Source organism: Anoplophora glabripennis, unplaced genomic scaffold, assembly GCF_000390285.2.
Source record: "Anoplophora glabripennis isolate ALB-LARVAE unplaced genomic scaffold, Agla_2.0 scaffold492, whole genome shotgun sequence".
Classification (NCBI taxonomy): domain Eukaryota; kingdom Metazoa; phylum Arthropoda; class Insecta; order Coleoptera; family Cerambycidae; genus Anoplophora; species Anoplophora glabripennis.
Genome location: NW_019417200.1, coordinates 133659 through 153316, shown reverse-complemented (window position 1 = coordinate 153316; position 19658 = coordinate 133659). Strand labels below are relative to the sequence as shown.

Here is a 19658-nt window from a genome sequence, read left to right as displayed (position 1 = left end):
CCTTAGCAAAGCGCATCCCAGGCTGCATAGCCGCACTACCCTACCCAACCATACCACACATAAACATGACACTACCCCCGGGGTTTACACAGACGAGCCGGCGAAGCAAGAAGAGCGCCAGAAGAAAGGGCCCTAGCCGGCGGGGCCCAGCCAGGACAAAAGGAGGTCCCACAAAGCGCCTACACCGGCCGCATTTGCGGTCGGGGTAGACGACGGATGGGGCCCACCTACGAAGGCTGTCCAGGCCTACACGAGATGAGGCAGGATAAAGAGGGATAATCCCCCTCGATCCCAAATCATTGAGGCCAATTTCTAGCCATGGAATAATGGCGCGTACCCCGAAACTTTACACCTGCTGCACCAGGTTTCAAGTTGATCTAATAAGTTTTGGTGGTGGGTAGTGGATAGTCTTGCGTTCGTGGATTGTGCGGTTATAGTCATATAGTGCTAGTTAATATTAAGTTTTCTATGGCGTATAAGTAAATGCTTGTGTTTGGGGGGTGTGGTATGTCGGAGTTGTATTTGGTATGTGTGGGGATAGGACGGTCCCTTGGGGAATGCCCGCTTCCATGGGTCGGATTGTGGAGAAGGTGTCTTGAATTTGAATGCGGAATTTTCGGTGATGGAGGTAGGACTTGATGAGTTTGGTAAAGGATATGGGATACTGGTTTGTGAACATTTTCATCAGTAGGCCTTCATGCCAAACCGTATCGAATGCCTTTGCAACATCCAAGAAGACAGCTTCAGTAGACTGTCTACTGTTGAAGGATGCCGTGATGTGCTCCATAGATTAAAAGCAGAAAATGTGTTCTGCGAGGCATAGGATTTGGAATTCGGTCGAGTGATTGGGGCGAATAGCGAACTGTTCGTCCGGAATGACTCGCAGTTCTTCGGAGTAGGTTTTTAGGCGGGTAAGGCTGGTGTCCAATGCATCCGAATTGTGAGTTTTGTTGTGTTTTGCTGTTTTCCAGAGTGTAGGGAAATGTCTTGTCTATGGCATTTGGTATGTTGAGTAGGGCCATGAGGCCCTTGTGTGGCAGTCTTCTTAGTGTAGTGTTGTGTATTTGGTCGGGTCCTGGGCCTTTTCTGTTTTTTAGGTGTCGTATTGCTTGTCTGAGTTCGTCTGGGATTGCAGGTTGGATAATGTCATTGTCTGGCTCTCTGTCGACACGTCCTCCTACTCGTTGGGCAGCTGGGAGAGTTTACACTGAAGTTCCAGGCTGTCGGCAAAAACCTCGACCTTTAGCACTATCCGAGTTCGCTCGTGATATTATTCCTACAAAATTGTGTTGGGCCCTTAAGCACAGAATAAAAAGCATTTGGTTCTTTTTCTTTTTATTATGTGCCTAAAGTTTGGAAACGCTGCCATCATAAAAAAGAAAGGAAATTTGGGACTCCAAAGTCAAAGGTGTTATAACGACCAACTGTATATAATAATCACTGGCAGTAAGTTATTGAGGACGAGGCTTATAGCTTTTTGCCAATCAGCTGCTCTCATTTCAGAATTTCTGATTAAAATCTAATAATCATGAGCAAAATAATTCCCTAGTATTTATAAAAGTAGTATAACACTTTATATGTATCTATATGCGATTTTGCTCTTAAATATAATATATTTTTTACAACTTACTGTGAAATAGAAGTTGACTCCGATGCTTCCCGCTATTAATTTATATATTGCTATAATAACTCCTTCGATGACGTACCCTTCTACCACCTGGTACCCTCTGTTTCAGGGCCGTATTAATAATTTTAATGTTCAATAGTTCTTGACAAAATACTTTTTGCTGTCACACTAAATATACAAACAAACGTATCTAGTAAAACCTCATATTTATACAGTATTTAGACTATACATATAGGTTTGGATTGACTAATTTACTTATCTGAAAAAATCAACGCCTACTGAGGTATAAAGAGCCTGCTGAATATAGTAACCACATACTAGAAAACAAAATTTTATCACTCACAAGGTAAGATATATTTTAGATGTATTATTTAAAAGTACTATATTTCTTGAATCTAAAAAAAATAATATACCTATAGGTTATTCCAGAATTAAAAAGTTACTTATCTAATCGTACATGGAACATGGACCTAGAGTGTCCTAGGATTGTCTAAAGTCGATAAGATAAGAAGTACAGAATGTATTACCGAGATTCTTATCTATGTCCTAATCTATCTAGTTGTACATACGAGTATAAAATATATACAGGGCGATTCTTAACTATACGCGTAAACTTGAGGAATGATTGAATGAAAACACGAAAAAACTAAAAAAAAGGACATAGCACATGGGTCCTAAAATGAGTCATAAGGAAGCTATGGTCTTTCAAAGATGGCCGCTGACAAAGGGTTTTGTTTTATATTTCTAGAATCGCTTTAGACATGGATATAAATTTTTGGTATACAAATTAATGTAAAATTAAATGCTATTTCTGGAAATGGGCAGTATTTTCAATTTTAATCATCGGCGTGCGACTTCGAGGCAGCCGGCATTATTTATCCCAAATTTTTTAATAAGGAACTTTTTTGAAATTATTCCTTAATTTTTTTAATTCGAGTCATCTTTTACATAAAAAAAGGAATACTTCAACAATTCGCCAGAATAATAGTTTTTCCAGAAAAAATGCTCCATGTACGTGATGTAGGTACTGCCATTGATTAAAATTATGGTTAAACATACGTGATTCTTAATACATGTATACGCATAAATTTGGCTTATAACGAAAGAAAAATGTAGTGAAATAGAAAGGATATATAAATTTCAAAATAATTAGTAATGTATCCTTACATTCGTTACAACTGTTCCAAGTTATTATTTTTTATTTTTAATTGCCCGAATCCATGATGCATGACACGTTGCCGAAACCAGATTTGTCGAATTGCTTCGGCAATAACATGTATGCGATGTTTTGACACACAATGTTTCATGTTTCATTTTTTATTTAATTTCTTTGAGGGCCTGCAATTTTTTAAAGAAGTAAAATTATACCACGGTAATTTGATCTAAATCTATTTTTATCCAAGAAAACTATACTTGATGACAACCCATTGTTTCCAGAGACTCTGGTACATTATGGGACAGAAGTGATAGACTTGGGACAGATAATTGTGTTCTTTTGAGAAAACGCTTTGTGTTCAGCGATTTCAACAAGAATTTGCCTAAATTAAATTTTACTTTCAAATAACGGTACCTATGCATTATACAAAACCTAACCTAAAAATATTTATCCCACGTCATAAAATGTCACTCGGAGAGCTAATTATAGCTACCAATTTATATCAGGTAGTTAAAAACTAACTAACCACAATGACGTATTCATCTTCCTCAGAAATTTACCTGTTTGAAAGTTTCAATTCTTTGGAAAATGTACTTATAACTAGAATTTGATCTTAAAAAATCGATTCAATTTTTGATCTAGGTATCATCCTCTAATTTGTTTACGTTTATTTTTAGATCACTCTGTATATACATAAAAATTTGTATGACTTATGCATTACATGTTTTGTTAGATGTTAATATAATTTATTTTTGTTATTCTTTATTGACAGATATTTAAATATTATATTTAATATTAATTTTATAAAGACATCAAAAAGTATGCGTAAGGCAGGTAAATTGCAGTCATAGTAATTATTTTTATTATTATAATATACACACATTACACTCGTTTCAAAATCTCTAAGCTCCGATTAACCTTGTGGGGATAATTTAATTTTTCTGGACCCACCCCTGTCGAGGTGTACGAGCCACCAAGCGCCTGCGCTTAGCTGTCAGCGTGCGCTTAACAGCATCGGAGCGAAGTCGTTAGTCGTTGCGGCGGTGTCAGTTTGCCGTAAACGCGGTTGGGAGAGGTGATAAAACAAAATTTTTGGTAAACACGGCGTGTGAGTTGTGTGTGTGGTTCGGCCCCACGGGGCTTTTCCGAGGATATGGCTAATTATTACCTCAACACCATCGACAATCACGTGTAAGTGTTCATAAAATTTGTTTAGTACAAACGCAAAATACTGGCATGACTGTGTTTGTTGACCTTCCCGGAAAACTTCTGACAGGCCTTGTCCGGCTGGAATGTGAATTCTGGTTTGAGAGGCTGTATCTCAAACACTGTACGGGGCCGAATTCCGACAAAAGTCTCATTTTTAGGACCTTTTTACAAGATGGCGACGAATCTTTTTTGTTATTAATCCAGTCGGCATGGAGACCCTAAATAAACAAAAACACGCATTAATAAAACGGCCATTTCTCTTATTTTCGCGCTACACTTTTAATAAATATTTTTATAACTACTAGAACGTGAATATGGGAAGTTACATTAAAACATCTACAATTCCAGTTTGTTGCATATTCCAGTTAAGTTGATTGTTTAAACAAATGACAGTAACTGCCACAGCCTTCAAATCAGAACAAACAGGGTAGAATTTGATTTTTGTCGGTTCATAACTTCGCTATAGGTGATATTTGCAAATAATTTAATCGATCTCCATTTCCTGTTCTTGGAAACATGTGGTTCTAGTTGAGTTTACATTATTAATAATACATAAGAAGCGGTTAAATAAATGACATCATAACTTTAAAAAATTGTTTACTGGTTCGAATTCGCCAATGAGAAGAATTCTGCGGAGATATTGGCTGAACAACCATACGGGCTTATTACATAACGAGTTAACGTTAAGAATGGACCCTGGAGCGCTTTGATGTGCGTAAGGTTATCTTTAGGAAGGAAGTATTTATTTATTTTTTGAATCCGACAAATTATATATTGGATGTGTTCTTTTTTATTTCTAAAATCTTAGATCATAAATTTGTGGATGAAAAATATGGAAATGGATGCATGCTAAGAAACAGGAGAGAGACTAGAGGTGCTGTTCTCTGGATCTTTTTATTGACACATTTAAAACAGAAAAGACTAACTTTTACATACCTTGAAAATATAATTAAATGCATATGGTTTGTATTTACCTACCTAGATGGCACGTATATGTATTTTTTAAACATGCAGTTAAACAATCATGTCATAATGATAGACAAAATTGTTTTCAACGTACAGGGTAGATAAATTCAATGGGATTTTTGGGGCAAGTGTTATCTGAAACCTAATAACACTAATAACAGATGCTTTATGATTTTTCTTCTAAGTAGGTATACTGAAAAAAGTACCTACCTAAAAAAAAGTTTTCTCTTTTTTTCATTCCGCTATAGACATTTGTCAAAATTAACATTTTTTGAGAAACGTTCTATTCTCTGAAACAGAAAGAGATACACAAGCTACGGTCTGAGTCATTGTTTTTTTCTTTCGGGATCAAGAATCATCGATATGTATAGGTACATCAGTTTTTTTACACATCAGTGTAGCACATAATGTTTGAAATCTCATGGAATTTGATCCACTCTGTAATTGTACTGATAGAGAGGGAGAAAAAAGATCCGTATTATTAGTTTGATACTTTGTATGTACCTAGAGATGTTTTAAAATCTTATGAGCTGTGACCTTCATATGCGCAGAAACATAATTCCAACCGTCGCCTAAATTATTCTACGTCCTAAAAACATTACACCTATTATTCACAGTCTCTCTCGAGCTCTAGCGTAAACAAGCCTTTGTTCCGATTACAAATATCATAATAAAATGCCCTATTCTTTATTATTTTAATTTAAACTATAAAAATATATATATAACGAACGTTCGCCAGTTGACTTTATTGATGCCCGAGCGCCTTAGTTCATGTCTACTTGTAATTATGCACATCTGAGTCAATGTTTTCACAACTTGCTTATTAGAAGAATTATGGGGATACGCCACGCCTTTCGCGCATTTCGCGGCTCAAGAGATATTAAAAGACCTCTACCAAGCTTTGTATGTATATACATACATACTTGTTCGATGTAAGACATTGAGTTCAGAAGTGACATTCCCGCCAATATCATACCCCCTTATTTTTGGAAATATTTTTGTTCGTTTACGCTGAGATAACTTAATACCTAATTACTAATAATACGTTAACTTGCTTTGTGTTTTAGTATAGTGAAAACGTACACTAATTCTCTAATTTTTCCGTTAGATAATGTTAGAAAATAAAGTTCAGCCTCTTGACCTCGCCCTTATATACCTATTTATTTCTCTTTGTTTTTATTAGGGATAGGATATTTTCAAAAAGATCAAATACATTAGATACATATTTTAAAGCAAAACTACTTACTAGTTATATAATTATTGGTATATTTCTTAACGCCATCTAGTGTTTTCCATGGTCTTTGAATATTCAGTACACGTAAATAATTGCGTTGGCCATATTTTAGGATAAAAATTCAGCGGGAAATTCGAAAATTGAGCATATTTCATTATTGTGCTATTTATTTCTTCCCGAAATATTCCTAATTGGGAATCCTTTGCCCATCGCTAGTATTTATGTTATACAAGGTGCAATTAAAATGATTGACCAAACTCTAATGATGAATTGTACGTCATTTTCAAGACAACAGCGTGTTGAAGTATAAGGAAACTCGATTTTTTTTTAAGAATTGCAAAGAAAGTGGCTGAAAGTGTAGTTCAAATTTGGCCAATGACTTTTTGATTGTTCTAACGGAGGCCGTCGATTTTTTTCTTTATAAACTATTTCAAAGTTGATCCGATTTATGATAGCGCACTAAAGGTTTTCCAAAAACATTTTTTTTCTACTTGGAAATAAACGATAAAATATTAATATTTTTAAATAAAAATAATTATTATTCAAGTAATCACATTAAATCAATATGGCGCATGGCAAATTTGGTGGTATAATTAACAAATTACTTAGGAATTTTAATTCTAAATACATTTTGCAGAAGCAAAAATCGCATTATCTCGTCCATTATTAAAGAAATCAAGTCTTTAAAGTAAATAGGAAATAGGTATAATTTATTTTCGCCTTTCGCACCGGAAGTGATAACATTTATCAAATCCCGGTATTACAGCTCCATTTATTTAATTTACTTTTTCTATGGCGGTGCATCCTACGCAATACTTAAATATTTCTTTATCTCTTTCGTAATTGACTGTTTATTTTAATTTCTTTGCCGTCCGCAAAGCTTGGTAATTTAAAAAAGAAATGGTTTCAGATTTGGAGATATAATATTTACACAGATTATTTTAAATATCTGTTTATCTTTTAGGAGTGAGTAACCTGACCTGGATTTTCCTGTACCTACTAATGTTTAGAAAATATGCCCATTTCCAATTTCTATGATATTCTTCCTCATTTATAGATACGTTACAAAAAAGCTAAAAACATGGTTAAATAATTTAATTAGATCTGACATCAAAATATGAATTTCATGTAATACTTCTGCAAAGATTTCGTACCTCAATATTTGAATTACAAAATCCTTAAAAACATATGTTGTCCCATCGCATGAGTTTAGTTTTTCTAAGCATAAGCAATTAGTTTCGAGTTTATTTACAAGTAAATAAAATGGAAATGCATTTTGAGTAAAGCAGCAAGAATAACGATTGAGCGTTTTCGTGACTTCAGAGCGGTCATAAATTAAACAAAGTGCATTAAAACTCCCGCCAATGCTGTCCATATGTCTCGAGGAAGTTTTATAGGGCAATCGACGTCTGGGGGTAACACCCCAGGCAATCGCAAGATGTCGAAAAGGTAAACATCAATGAATTCCTTAAAATTTATACGAACGGAATGTACAGCGCGTGCCGAGGACAGCTGCGTACACAGTCCTTCTCCTTTTGTCTACTCCAGACGATCGCGGTTCACAATGAAGGAAGAGAAAGACTCGCAGGCAAGGAGTTCCGCCATTCGAACAATAATGGGCAGGGGATTCCGACCTAAGACGTTTGCTTCTTGATGGTTTGGGCACAGTTGCGAAGTTTTTGCACGGCTATTGTGATACGATTTCGGATTATGCGGTGGCAGTCAGCTGTCTGGTTCGAAATTACAAGCTCATACTGTACGTCATTTCTGACGGGAATACCTATATTCGTCTGGACTGGTCAGCTCAAATATACAGCATGGTAAAAAAGTTCTGCATAAAATTCATATTTTCGTTAAATAATTTTTTTTTCGAAAAACGGTGAGACCCGTCGATTTTTATTTGATCCAGGGCACCTTGTTATGTGGAATTTTTTTTTCAATAATCCACTTACGGCAGCGATGACATAATTTTTTTTTAAATGACAACGCATATTTTTTTCGTTCGAAATTGATGACAGTGATAATTATCTAAACAACGGTGTGAAAATTTCGATGTCTTACATAACAATTTTTTTTAGAAAAATGCACCTTAAGTTCTTGAATGCAATAATTTGCTGTTTACGGATCAAATGCCTTAGAAAAAAATTTATTCGGCAGAAAGCATTTCAGATAACTTAAGTTGCAACTGGTGTTATGTAATATTTGCGGAATTATTCATCAGATATTGTCAGGATCCTGATTAAACTGCAAAATTTAGAACCAAGTTCAACCGCACAAAATCCAAATAGTATGTAGCAAATTAAGGTCGACTTTTTGTCTTCGAGTTTGCCGATAAATTCCTCAAAAAAAAAAGATCCAAAGAAATGTTTACTTGAAAGGAGTAGATTACCTGAAATATTGAAGACTAAAAATCAGTACCGATTTAACATTCTTTGGTGAAATCGTTTAATTCGAAATGGCAAAACTTAGTGAACGCGAAAGAATTGATATTTTGAGGATGATTGGTTTCGGCGATAAGTTACGAACCCATCAAGAAGCTTGCCAATTATTTAATGCAACGTACCCTGACAGACCACCAATTACGCAATCTACGGTTAGTAGGGTACTGGCAAGGTTTGAGGAAACTGGTAGTGTGAAAGATGCTCCTCGTGCGGGTCGTCCTAGAGTAGATGATGAAACTAGATTGAATATCCTGGTGGAGCTCCAGGACAACCCTCATTCTAGTACAAGGTCGATTGCATTGAACAATGATATTTCACATGTAACTGTGGTGAACTTTCTCAAAAAAGAGAAATTTCACCCCTATAAGGGTCACTTGATACATGCATTGACTGAGGACGACCCAGACCGCCGTCTCCACTTTTGTGAAGATTTAATGCATCGATGTAACGGAGACCCCGACTTCCTCAAGAACATAATTTTTTCTGACGAGGCTACTTTTTATCTTAATGGATCGGTGCATCGACATAACTGCCGGTATTGGTCTCAGGAAAACCCGCACTGGGTGCAAGAAGTAGATCATCAGCACCCCCGAAAGGTGAACGTTTGGGCGGGAATAATAGGGCGTCGTATTTTAGGCCCGTATTTTTTCGAGGAAAATTTAACTGCTGCTCGCTATTTGGATTTCCTGCGGTTCGATTTGGTCCCAAGCTTAGCAGAGTTATTCCCGAACAACGAGGATCCTGATATTCCTGAGGAAAGAATTTGGTTTCAGCAGGATGGTGCACCGCCCCATTATGGAGTGCAAGTACGGGAGTACTTGAATAACACGTTTACTGGCCGGTGGATCGGGCGACGCGGAACAATCGAGTGGCCTCCGCGTTCGCCTGATTTAACACCTCTAGACTTTTTTTTGTGGGGCTATTTGAAATCGCGTGTGTACACAAACAGACCAGGTGATTTGGAAGAACTTAAAAACCGTATTCGTTTTGAAATAAATCAAATCGACCCGGGAATGCTTGAACGAAGTGTAGACGGCGTTTACACACGCTTAGGACAATGCCAAATGGTACAGGGTGGGCAATTCGAACAATTTCGCTAGACTTACACAAACATTAGTGTAATTTTACTCGTTTGAAATGTAATTTTGTCAACTTTGTCCTTTTCGGAGCCATTAATAGTGTAAGTAGACAATTGTCACTTATAAGAACATAAGGTGCATTTTTCTAAAAAAAATTGTTATGTAAGACATCGAAATTTTCACACCGTTGTTTAGATAATTATCACTGTCATCAATTTCGAACGAAAAAAATATACGTTGTCATTAAAAAAAAAATTATGTCATCGCTGCCGGAAGTGAATTATCGAAAAAAATTTTTCCCACATAACAAGATGCCCTGGATCAAATAAAAATCGACGGGTCTCACCGTTTTTCGAAAAAAAATTGTTTAACGAAAATATGAATTTTATGCAGAACATTTTTACCACGCTGTATACTTCTTGCCTGTAGTGATAATTTAGTATTTAGTGTATTAAATATTTACGAAGGAGATATTGACAAATTTAGGATTGAAAATGGAAACTGACATGGAACTTACAGTTACATCTTTGAAAATTGGAAAATTACGCGAATCTACCTCAAAAACATGGACGGATAAGAGAATGTTTAGGATAAAACTAATTCTTTTTTTAATGTTTACAATTCTTTGTTCTGAAAAAACGACTGAAAAAAGTTTTCTTCCAATTATTTCCGTTTTTTTCCAAATTGTTAAATCTTTAATCATAATTTACATATTGGTCAAGACAACACAGCAAATAGAACTGGACTACAAGACAAATAAAATAACATTATCTATATTGTACCACATTAAAATAGAACGTTTATTTCCTTCCTCTGTCTTTTAGAAACCGGCCACCAATAATATAGAGAAATTATTAATATTATTGCGCTATTGGATTTTCATTCTCTTCAAAAAAAGTATTTACATTTTATATGAACAAAATTTTCTAAATTAGCAAAACAAATTTTAAATCTTAATTAGACTATGATTATCATGTCTTATACCTATTAGACTTTTTATTTTATTTATTGTTTGCTACTTTTTGATAATAATTATAAATGAATTATAAACACAAAATATAAATTCTAAAAATATAAAAAAATGTAAAATACTGACATCCAAAAAAAAAATCTGTAAGTGCCAATACCTTTCGAAACAGAATTCCAATTTTTCCGAAAGGAAGACGGAGAAGGGCGCTGTTGTCCAAAAGTAGGATTAACCTCGTGAAAGGAGGATAATTCTTTTCAAGGGAGGACGTCTGATCATATTATGATAAAGAGGATATAGTTCTAAAGAAAGTAGAAATTATGTTTCTTTGCAATATCTTAAAAGCCCCTGGAGATATCTTATTCGTATTTGAAACTCAGACTTAGGGCATTTTAATCAAAAGAAGGTTTTGGCTCTTTCTTTTATTGCAGATAAATAATTCTAAAAAGAAAAAATGAATTGTATCTTTTGTTCTTAGTAATTCCAATGGAAAATATTAGAATATGTCAAAAATGAAAAATGTCTAAATAGATACATTACTAAAAGTTAAATGTAAAAGTAGTTCATACAGATTCATACGTAGTTTATACCGATACAGAAAACTTTACACTGTAATATTGAATAGTGATTAAAACTCATTAAATTGTGGATTACATCCGGCTATCATTATACTATAGTGATATTCTATTGGATATCACTTACAATCAGTATAGAGCTTCTTGAAGAAGCGTTAAATAAAAAATGGACTATGTTATTACATTTCATTACATTTCCTGAAGTTTACACGCCTGTTGAATATACAGTGGGTGGCCAAATTATTAGGGACAGTACTCAGTTTCTTATATTTTCTAGTTTGACTGAATTTTTTTGAACAAACAATTGATTATATGGCTTGTATCTATTTTTTATTCAAGAGAGTGTATTATTAAGATCATAAAAATAACGAGTTACGTGGGAGAAACTATTAATTTTTTTCGTAAAATCTATATATGTGCATCAATGAAAATCCGCTTTGCCGCAATTAAAGCTTCTATGTCTGTATAGAGAGTATACTCTCTATACAGACTTTACAATTCTGTTGGAGTTCGGCGTTGTGATGCCATTCTCTGATGAGAGTTTCAACCAATTGGTGCTTGGTGGTGATCACCTCATTAGCAATCGCCCGTTTGGTGAGTCCCCACATGTTCTCCTGCCTCATGATCTCCTCCACGATGTATAGGCGTCTTATGACCTTTGCTGAAATCACAGACCATATCATGACACCAACCGGGTATTTAACCATCACCACAAGGCAGTCTGGATGGAATTGCTCTCTCCAAGACGTCGTCGGAGAAATGAAGTTTTGTCGACCAAAATTTGGAACGCAGATTCGTCGGAAAATATTGGGATAATCACAAAAAAATCTTTATTAACACTATTTTAATTAGTTGTTCTCATTCGAATGCAGTCAGCAACAGTCATATTCTGGAGTTATTAACCCCATTACAGCCGCATCAGAGGTGGTTTTTGGGTCGACAACGACCGATCAGGATTTCTTCTGCCAATCACCTTCGGACTGTCATTTGGGAAATTACAGTTCCTTTATTGTTTATTATAGTAATTCTATACGAAATATCAATAACGTTTTGACAATTTGTAACAGGAAAAACTCACGAAAAACGATTCAGAAATATTTTTTAGCATCTCACTGTAACAAAATTTTTTAACAAATTACCACCATATGAAGAGTAGCCTCACTTATCTGATAAATGATGCAGAATATCAGGTTGCCACTCAACAAAAATATTAATAACAGTACCAGCTGCAATACAAAATAAAAAAACCTTGTGAGTACTTATTTGTTTTTTTCAAAAAAAAGAAATTGAACTAGAAACTTCATAAATATGAGTACTGTCCCTAATAATTTGGCCACCCACTTACGTACAGGAAATTGCGTAAGAAACCATAAACATAATCACACTCCGCAGAACGCTTTTATGAAACTATTAACACATGACAATCACAATTATTGAGTATTTTTACAAAATTTTCGACAAAATGAGAAAGGTACTTTTCGATGTTTACATGGCTGCCCATGTTTTTCGTGATTTTTTGCTGCGAAAAATTAAAGGAATTCTTGTTTTTCAACATTTTTATAGTTTAGATCTCTGACTGTGGTTTAGATAGATTTTCTTGTTCTATCATTGTCCTACCAAAAGTGCGATTTCTCGTCTATAAAACGCCAGTCTTAAAACAGTCTTGTTTAACGATCCATGCACGAAGGTATGCAGAGTTGCATAAGTAACACATTTAAAGATTATTTAACAAAACTATTAAAGTCGACTGAAAAGATGCCGTACACATTTTTTTAGAAAAGGTGATATTTAAAAAAAGTTAAATAAAAATTATTGCATACACTACAAAATAAACGTTGTCATGAAATTCTATTTGCAAATAAAATCACCCTGGTGGAATTAACATGTGTTTTTCATATTCTACAAAAATATACCTATACAGGGTGTAACCAAAATACTTGGCCAAATTTTGATGGCGGATTTTACGTCACAAATTAACAAAAAGTTTTCTATCTATGAACACCTTTTAGGAATACTCCGTTTTGTATATATGTTCAAAGTTAATGAAAATGTCATTTATTATAATTAGCAAAAAACGGTTCAGGAAGTCATTAAATAAAAATGGTATTATAACAATATACAGCAAAGATACGTCTTTGTGAGACTCTTTACTTTTTAATAATAGTAAATATATTTTGAAGAAAGAATTGGCAGCGAAAGTTATTACATTCACTTCTGGAATTACGCTCCTGTATATAAAAAAAATTTCAATATAATCGCTTCAGTCGTTTCATTTGCAATTTAAAAAAAAATCGTTTTTTTTTTTAATGAAACGAAGCGTTTCTGGACATATGTTTATAAAAACTGTTTAGATGATTTGTAATGTAAAATTTTCCATTAAAGTTTGGTCAAGTATTTTAGTTACATGAAACCAAGCTTACATCCAATATTTCATCATTTTTACGATACATATAATTGGTAAACACTTCTCTACTTTATGAGAAAATTGATCTAATCATATTGGAACTAACGTGAAAAAGGATCGGATATTTTGGGCAAATATTTTTGTAAAATATGGAATATTTTAGTGCCAATAGGGCGAATTTGTCCTCCAAAAAAGTTTAATTTGAAGTACAATACGTGCTATTGAGGGAAGCAACTGCTTCACCACGGGCTGGTATTGAATTACACACTCAATATCTAGCACACGCTATCAAGTGGCCTGCTAATATGTATCTGTAGTAATTAGTATGATACTAGTTATGTGTTCAAAACCCCTACATTAGAAATGGTAATGACATTTAAAGATATGACATAATTTGTAGGTTATATCTCACCACTACTAGAGAAACATTGTCACAACTTATATTTTTCTCAATACGCTGTGCGTCCAGTTGGATTGTCCAAATGCGGCGCAACTCTTATTTTTTTTTTTTTAGCGAATTGGTTCTTCCTATACAAATCAAGTAGGGACTCGCATTTATCCCCGTAGCTTATCAACCCCTCTATTTTTTTATTCTCCTCGCGTCATGATCGGAGTGCGGAGCGCCCATAATGGAATACACACATGTAAGGGGTCATGCGGGCCGGCAGGTGTCCCCTGGATCCCCTCTGGCAGATGGCCCTGGAGGTTTGATCGATACCAGCTCGCTCGGCACTGCCTGCCGCGGTCTTGTTCGAGGAGGTCTTCGCGGAGCGTCAACTCCGCGATGATTCCAAGTCTATTTTTGAAACTTGTACAGTTTAGGAACGCACGGAGATGTACAGGGTGTAACGGAGATAGAAACAAGTTGTCAAAAAAAGTTTCTTACTAGTAATATTTTTACTGAACCCATCAAATTGCTTTAATAGAGGAATATTCATTCTGTTCCGTCTAATTTATTTTCGTACTTGAAAAAGTTGTAGGAATATTTTTATTCCACAAACAATTGAATGTTGTCAAATATACAATGTGATCCATTTCAATTATGTTACATCATATAATACAGGGTGATCGAGAATGGTTGACCGTGCCGCCTCATACTGATTTTTGATGTGCGGCATACCAGTTTTTGATACCAATACTAGAATCGTGAGCGCAGGTTGAGGGATTTTAATGGTAAACAAATAATTACGTTCAAACGTCAAATAAATTAGGTTACTGTCAAAATGGAAATTCATAATAAAAATATCAATTATTTAACAAAAATCAAAGTTATTTCACAAATTAAGCAATACTGATGGACCAATAAATGTTATTATTGTTATTATTATTAAAGAGGATGACAGAATCAAATGTAGGTTTAGCCTAACTTTTCCAAAATTCTTATTTCATTTACAATTAGAAAAACTTTTAAATCAAAGTTTGATGTAGCTAATTTTGAATAACGACTGTAAGTGCTTCAGCGATTTTATTTTTAAAAAGTTTTGAGTTAATTTTAAAAGAGAAGCACTATTGTGGCTACATTCTTGGCATCTAAGACGATTCAGCTATACAGCAATACGCTGCAAGCTGCTGTTTTTCATCAAAGCAAACTGCTGTATGCTTATAAGACGACTATTTTGCAGCTACTGCTTTCACACTTCTGAATATCCAGCGCAAGCGATCCAGCCCAAAAATGTATGCTGAACATTTTAGTTAGCTGTCGAAATTCAGAAAAAGTGTCTTAAAAACGTTTGCTTCAAGCAAATGCATGCAGTTGGAAGTACTTGATTATGTTAGATGGTAGGATTGTCTGTATGACCGAGAGCAATAAACAACAGTTACATGTAATATGTAATAACAGAGTAATTGCAATTTTTTCACATTTTATTGAATATTTTACCTTAAAATTACATAAAATCCATAAAAATATCTATATTTTTACAATAAATGTTCAATATGATGTCCATTGTTGTTCAAGCAGGTATTAATTCTTCTTTTCATATTATTAAATACATTCTGTAAAACATTTTGTGTAATACTCCTAATTTCGTTTGTAATTGCCTCTTGAAGTTCTTCAATCGTGTGTAACCGTTGAGCAAATACTGAATTTTTTTAAAAACCAAATAAATAATAGTCTAGGGGTGTAAGGTCAGGAGAACGTGGTGGCCATCTATCTCGACTAATTATTCGATCATCATAATACTCTCTAATCAACTCTAAAGTTTCGTTAGAGGTGTGAGCTATTGTGCCATCTTGCTGAAAGTATCCATGATGGATTTCATCGTCGTGAAGATCCTCAAAAAATGGTAACAATATTTGCTGCCAATATACCTGCCCAGTTAAATTTTCACGGAAAACATATGGTCCGATTATTCTTCTACGTTACATAGCTACCCAAACACCAAGTTTAATAGGGTGCAGAGTTGTTTCACGCAAAATATTAGGGTTTTCTGTCTTCCAAGAGCGATAATGTTGGGAATTTACGTACCCACTTAAATGAAACCACGCTTCATCAGAATAAAATGTTAGATCTAGAATATCATCGTCATTCAGATTTTCGTTAAACCAATTACAGTATTGCACATGTTTTCCAAAATCTAACGAAAGTAGTTCCTGCACAACATTAACTTTATAAGGATGAAAATGCAACTTCTTTACTGCTTTATGGCATGATCCATATGATATTTCTATAAACAATTTAGGAATAATGATACAAATTTTAGAATAAATATTTGTTATTACCTGTTTGAGCAGATAACCGACGTAGTGATTTGGTTGGACTAGCTCGTAAGCGGTTTTCAACATCTTCCAAGACTTCCTCTGTAAGAATAGACTTTCTGCCTGGAAATTTTCCTCTACAAACACTTCCAGTGTTATGGAAGCGTTCCACTAATCTCTTCATGTGTCTCGAAAAAATTTCATAATCATCAATTTCATCATTTGGAAATTGTTCTTGAAATTGTAAATGACAAGAATTCATCGAATATTTCCAACCATTACCATTGTTTTGTCCACTACGAAAATAGGCCTCCAGAAGAAATTTATCATGTTCTAATGAAAATGCCATGTTAACCTAAATTAAAAAACCGATTAGGTTAGGGAACAACATACGCAATAAATTAATTACTCACGTATAATATCCACCTACTCTAACTGTAGTATTGAAAAATACTGTTTTATAATGTCGCAAAATATATGAGGTAACAACAAAATCTACAAAATAATATTCAAGCCAAAAAATCCGTGCGCCAATGAACAGAATGTCAAATTGTGAAATCGCCACAGAATAAAAGTAATTTTAGCAAACGGAAACCAGTTTTGATAGCAATTGAGACAGGGTACGTTCAGAATCCGGTCAATCATTCTCGATCTCTCTGTACATGAATTCGTTTTTACCTACATGAATTCATTTTCTGTTATAAATGCCTTCTTTTTATTTTTTTTGGATGTCAAATTTGACAAAAACAGGTTAACAGGTTAATTTTTTATATCAGTCTGACTACCCCACATCCATAAGGTGTTGTAGAGAATTTAATTACCTACAAGATTGGTCGCCCTTTTCGAGATAATCAAGGTCAAAGCATAAAAACAGGGTTTTTTCGCGAATATCTCGCGCCCAGTGCATTGGACGTGAATGGCGTGGAAAATAACGCAATTTCAGAAATATTTTTTAGAAACTGTAAATTAACCAATCTTGCAGATAATTAAATTTTCTACAACTTTTACATTGACTTCATGGACGTCCGATGCATAGGAAGCGAGATATTCGCGAAAAACCGTTTTCTTTGGACCTTTGTTGTCGCTGTCCGATGCATAGTACGCGAGATATTTGCAAAAAACTTTGGTCTTCAATATCTTTTATAGCCATGTTGTGATTTTTGCGGATTTGTGTTCGGGACACTTCAAAGAACATCTGTCCAAAAATTCAGCATGAAGGGACTTGTAAGGATCAAATCCTAATTTCAATAGTATAGTCTTTCCGATATCAATTGAAGAACCAAGGGGATGACAGTATGTACCAGGTTCGGTCGCTGACGCAGCAACTCGGCATTTAAATATTTAAAAAATGTGTTCCCATATTTATTTAGCCATCCATATACAGAATGCGAGCGCGGGCAAACGAAATGCAAATACAGTTGCATTGGGCTACTGGGCAATAAATCTCAGCGGTTGACAAGTGGTCGACAAATTGCCCAGCAGCGCAGTGCAGCAATGCGGAATTTGGTGTGATTCAGGTAATTTTAATTTATTATAGGCACCTATTAGTCATTGATATTACAATTGCGAAAGGAAGAAATAATATTATTACAACATGGCATTTTGGAGACCTTTTGAAACGGAACAAAACAAAATTTACCATCAATCTAATAAAATTGTTTGAGGACATAAATAATTAAAATATGTTGTTGGCCAAATGAATATATAATATAAATTTTCTGCACATTATATACAAATTATTATAATTTTTTACCTTTATCAGAAAACTTTTTTAGGGACGCCTATGAAACTCATTAAATTTTATTGTCAGGCGTTTTTTTACATGTTCAACTGACTTCCGAAAGACTATACATCTGAATAAATAATATAAATTATGATAAATTGAAGAAAATAGAACTGATTTTTAGTGACTGTTTCTATTTAATTGGGTATTTCTTGAAACATTTTAAAATAAATTAGCACCAAAAAGATCAATTAAGGGATATAATTTAAAGATTAATATTTTTAGAATATATCAGTATGTAAAAATATAAAGGGTGTTGCATCGTATAAGTCTTATTCCTATATATATTTTTTGATATCTAAAGATAAAGGAGAAAATAAAGAGTGAGATTTAATGGCGGATCTGCCTTATGTTCATTTGTATTTAAATTGTTTAAAATGTATATGCGTAGTTTTATATAAGAAGCTTTTACTTATAAACATTTAATTGACTATATTAATTACATTCAAGTTCTATATTTTCAACTAACTAATCCTTTTCCTGACATTTCCGTTATTCATTTGTTAAATAGCAGACTAAAATAAGTCATACGGTAATGAAATAATTTTAGTAGTTCCTGAACTCATGCAAATATTTAATTTAACTTTTCTATAAAGCATTTGATTTGTATTTCAATATAAAGCTACTTAAATCTGCTGCTGCGCACGGATAGAAAATAAATTAAAACTACCCTCCCCCTATCTTTTATAAATTCTCACAAATTGCACATGCTCTCCGCAAAACCAGTCCACCTTTAGAGAGGCACACCCCTCCGAACAAGTACAAAATATAAACATTAACATTATTGATATTAGAATAGGCGAACATTCTCTTATTAAATTTCCCACGAAATATCAGGATAGAATCTAATCTATTGCGCAGGTAGGACCCCAGCTCGAATCTTTAATCATTATTTCAATGGGTATTCCCCTCTAAGGGGTGCCTTTCGCCCTTAGGACTAGAAATTCTTTCGCCCGGCTTGTCTGGCCATTTGTAATGGCCTGATATATGAAGTTGTGTCTTTAGCGGAGGGAATCCATTGCCGTGGCCCATTGTTCTATGATTGAAAAGAGAGGAGTAAAACAATGCAGTCTTGGATTCTTTTGCATAAAAGAAAACAGTGAAACAATCCTTAAAGTTTACGCAGTAACACTGTTGCACCCTGTACCAAGACCAAGAACTATCAGATATACTAGATATTCGAAGAATAATTGTGTTCTATTTTATTCTTTTTATGCGACACTAAATATTTACCTGCTTGACCCATGTATGTATAGTCTTTCCGAAGTCAGTTGAACATGTAAAAAAATGCCTGGCAATAAAATTTAATTACTTTCATAGGCGTCCCTAAAAAAGTTTTCTGCGAAAGGTAAAAAATTATAATAATTTGTATATAATGTGAAGAAAATTTCTATTATATGTTCAATTGGCCAACAACATATTTTAATTATTTATGTCCTCAAACAATTTTATTATATTGATGGTAAATTTCGTTTTGTTCCGTTTCAAGAGGTCTTCAAAATGCCATGTTGTAATAATAT

At 34.2% G+C, this 19658-nt stretch overlaps 1 protein-coding gene across 5 annotated transcripts in view; it reads left to right on the top strand.

Annotated features, from left to right (window-relative positions):
• Positions 1 to 3806: 3806 nt before the first annotated feature.
• Positions 3807 to 19658, top strand: part of LOC108909770 (myb-related protein A) — a 123150-nt gene continuing 107298 nt past the window's right edge. For all 5 annotated transcript variants that reach the window (XM_018714191.1, XM_018714188.1, XM_018714187.1 and 2 more), the window contains exon 1: positions 3807 to 3974. In XM_018714191.1, coding sequence (XP_018569707.1) covers positions 3937 to 3974 — 38 coding nt within the window. In that variant the 5' untranslated portion in view covers positions 3807 to 3936. The remainder of the gene's footprint in view (positions 3975 to 19658) is intronic.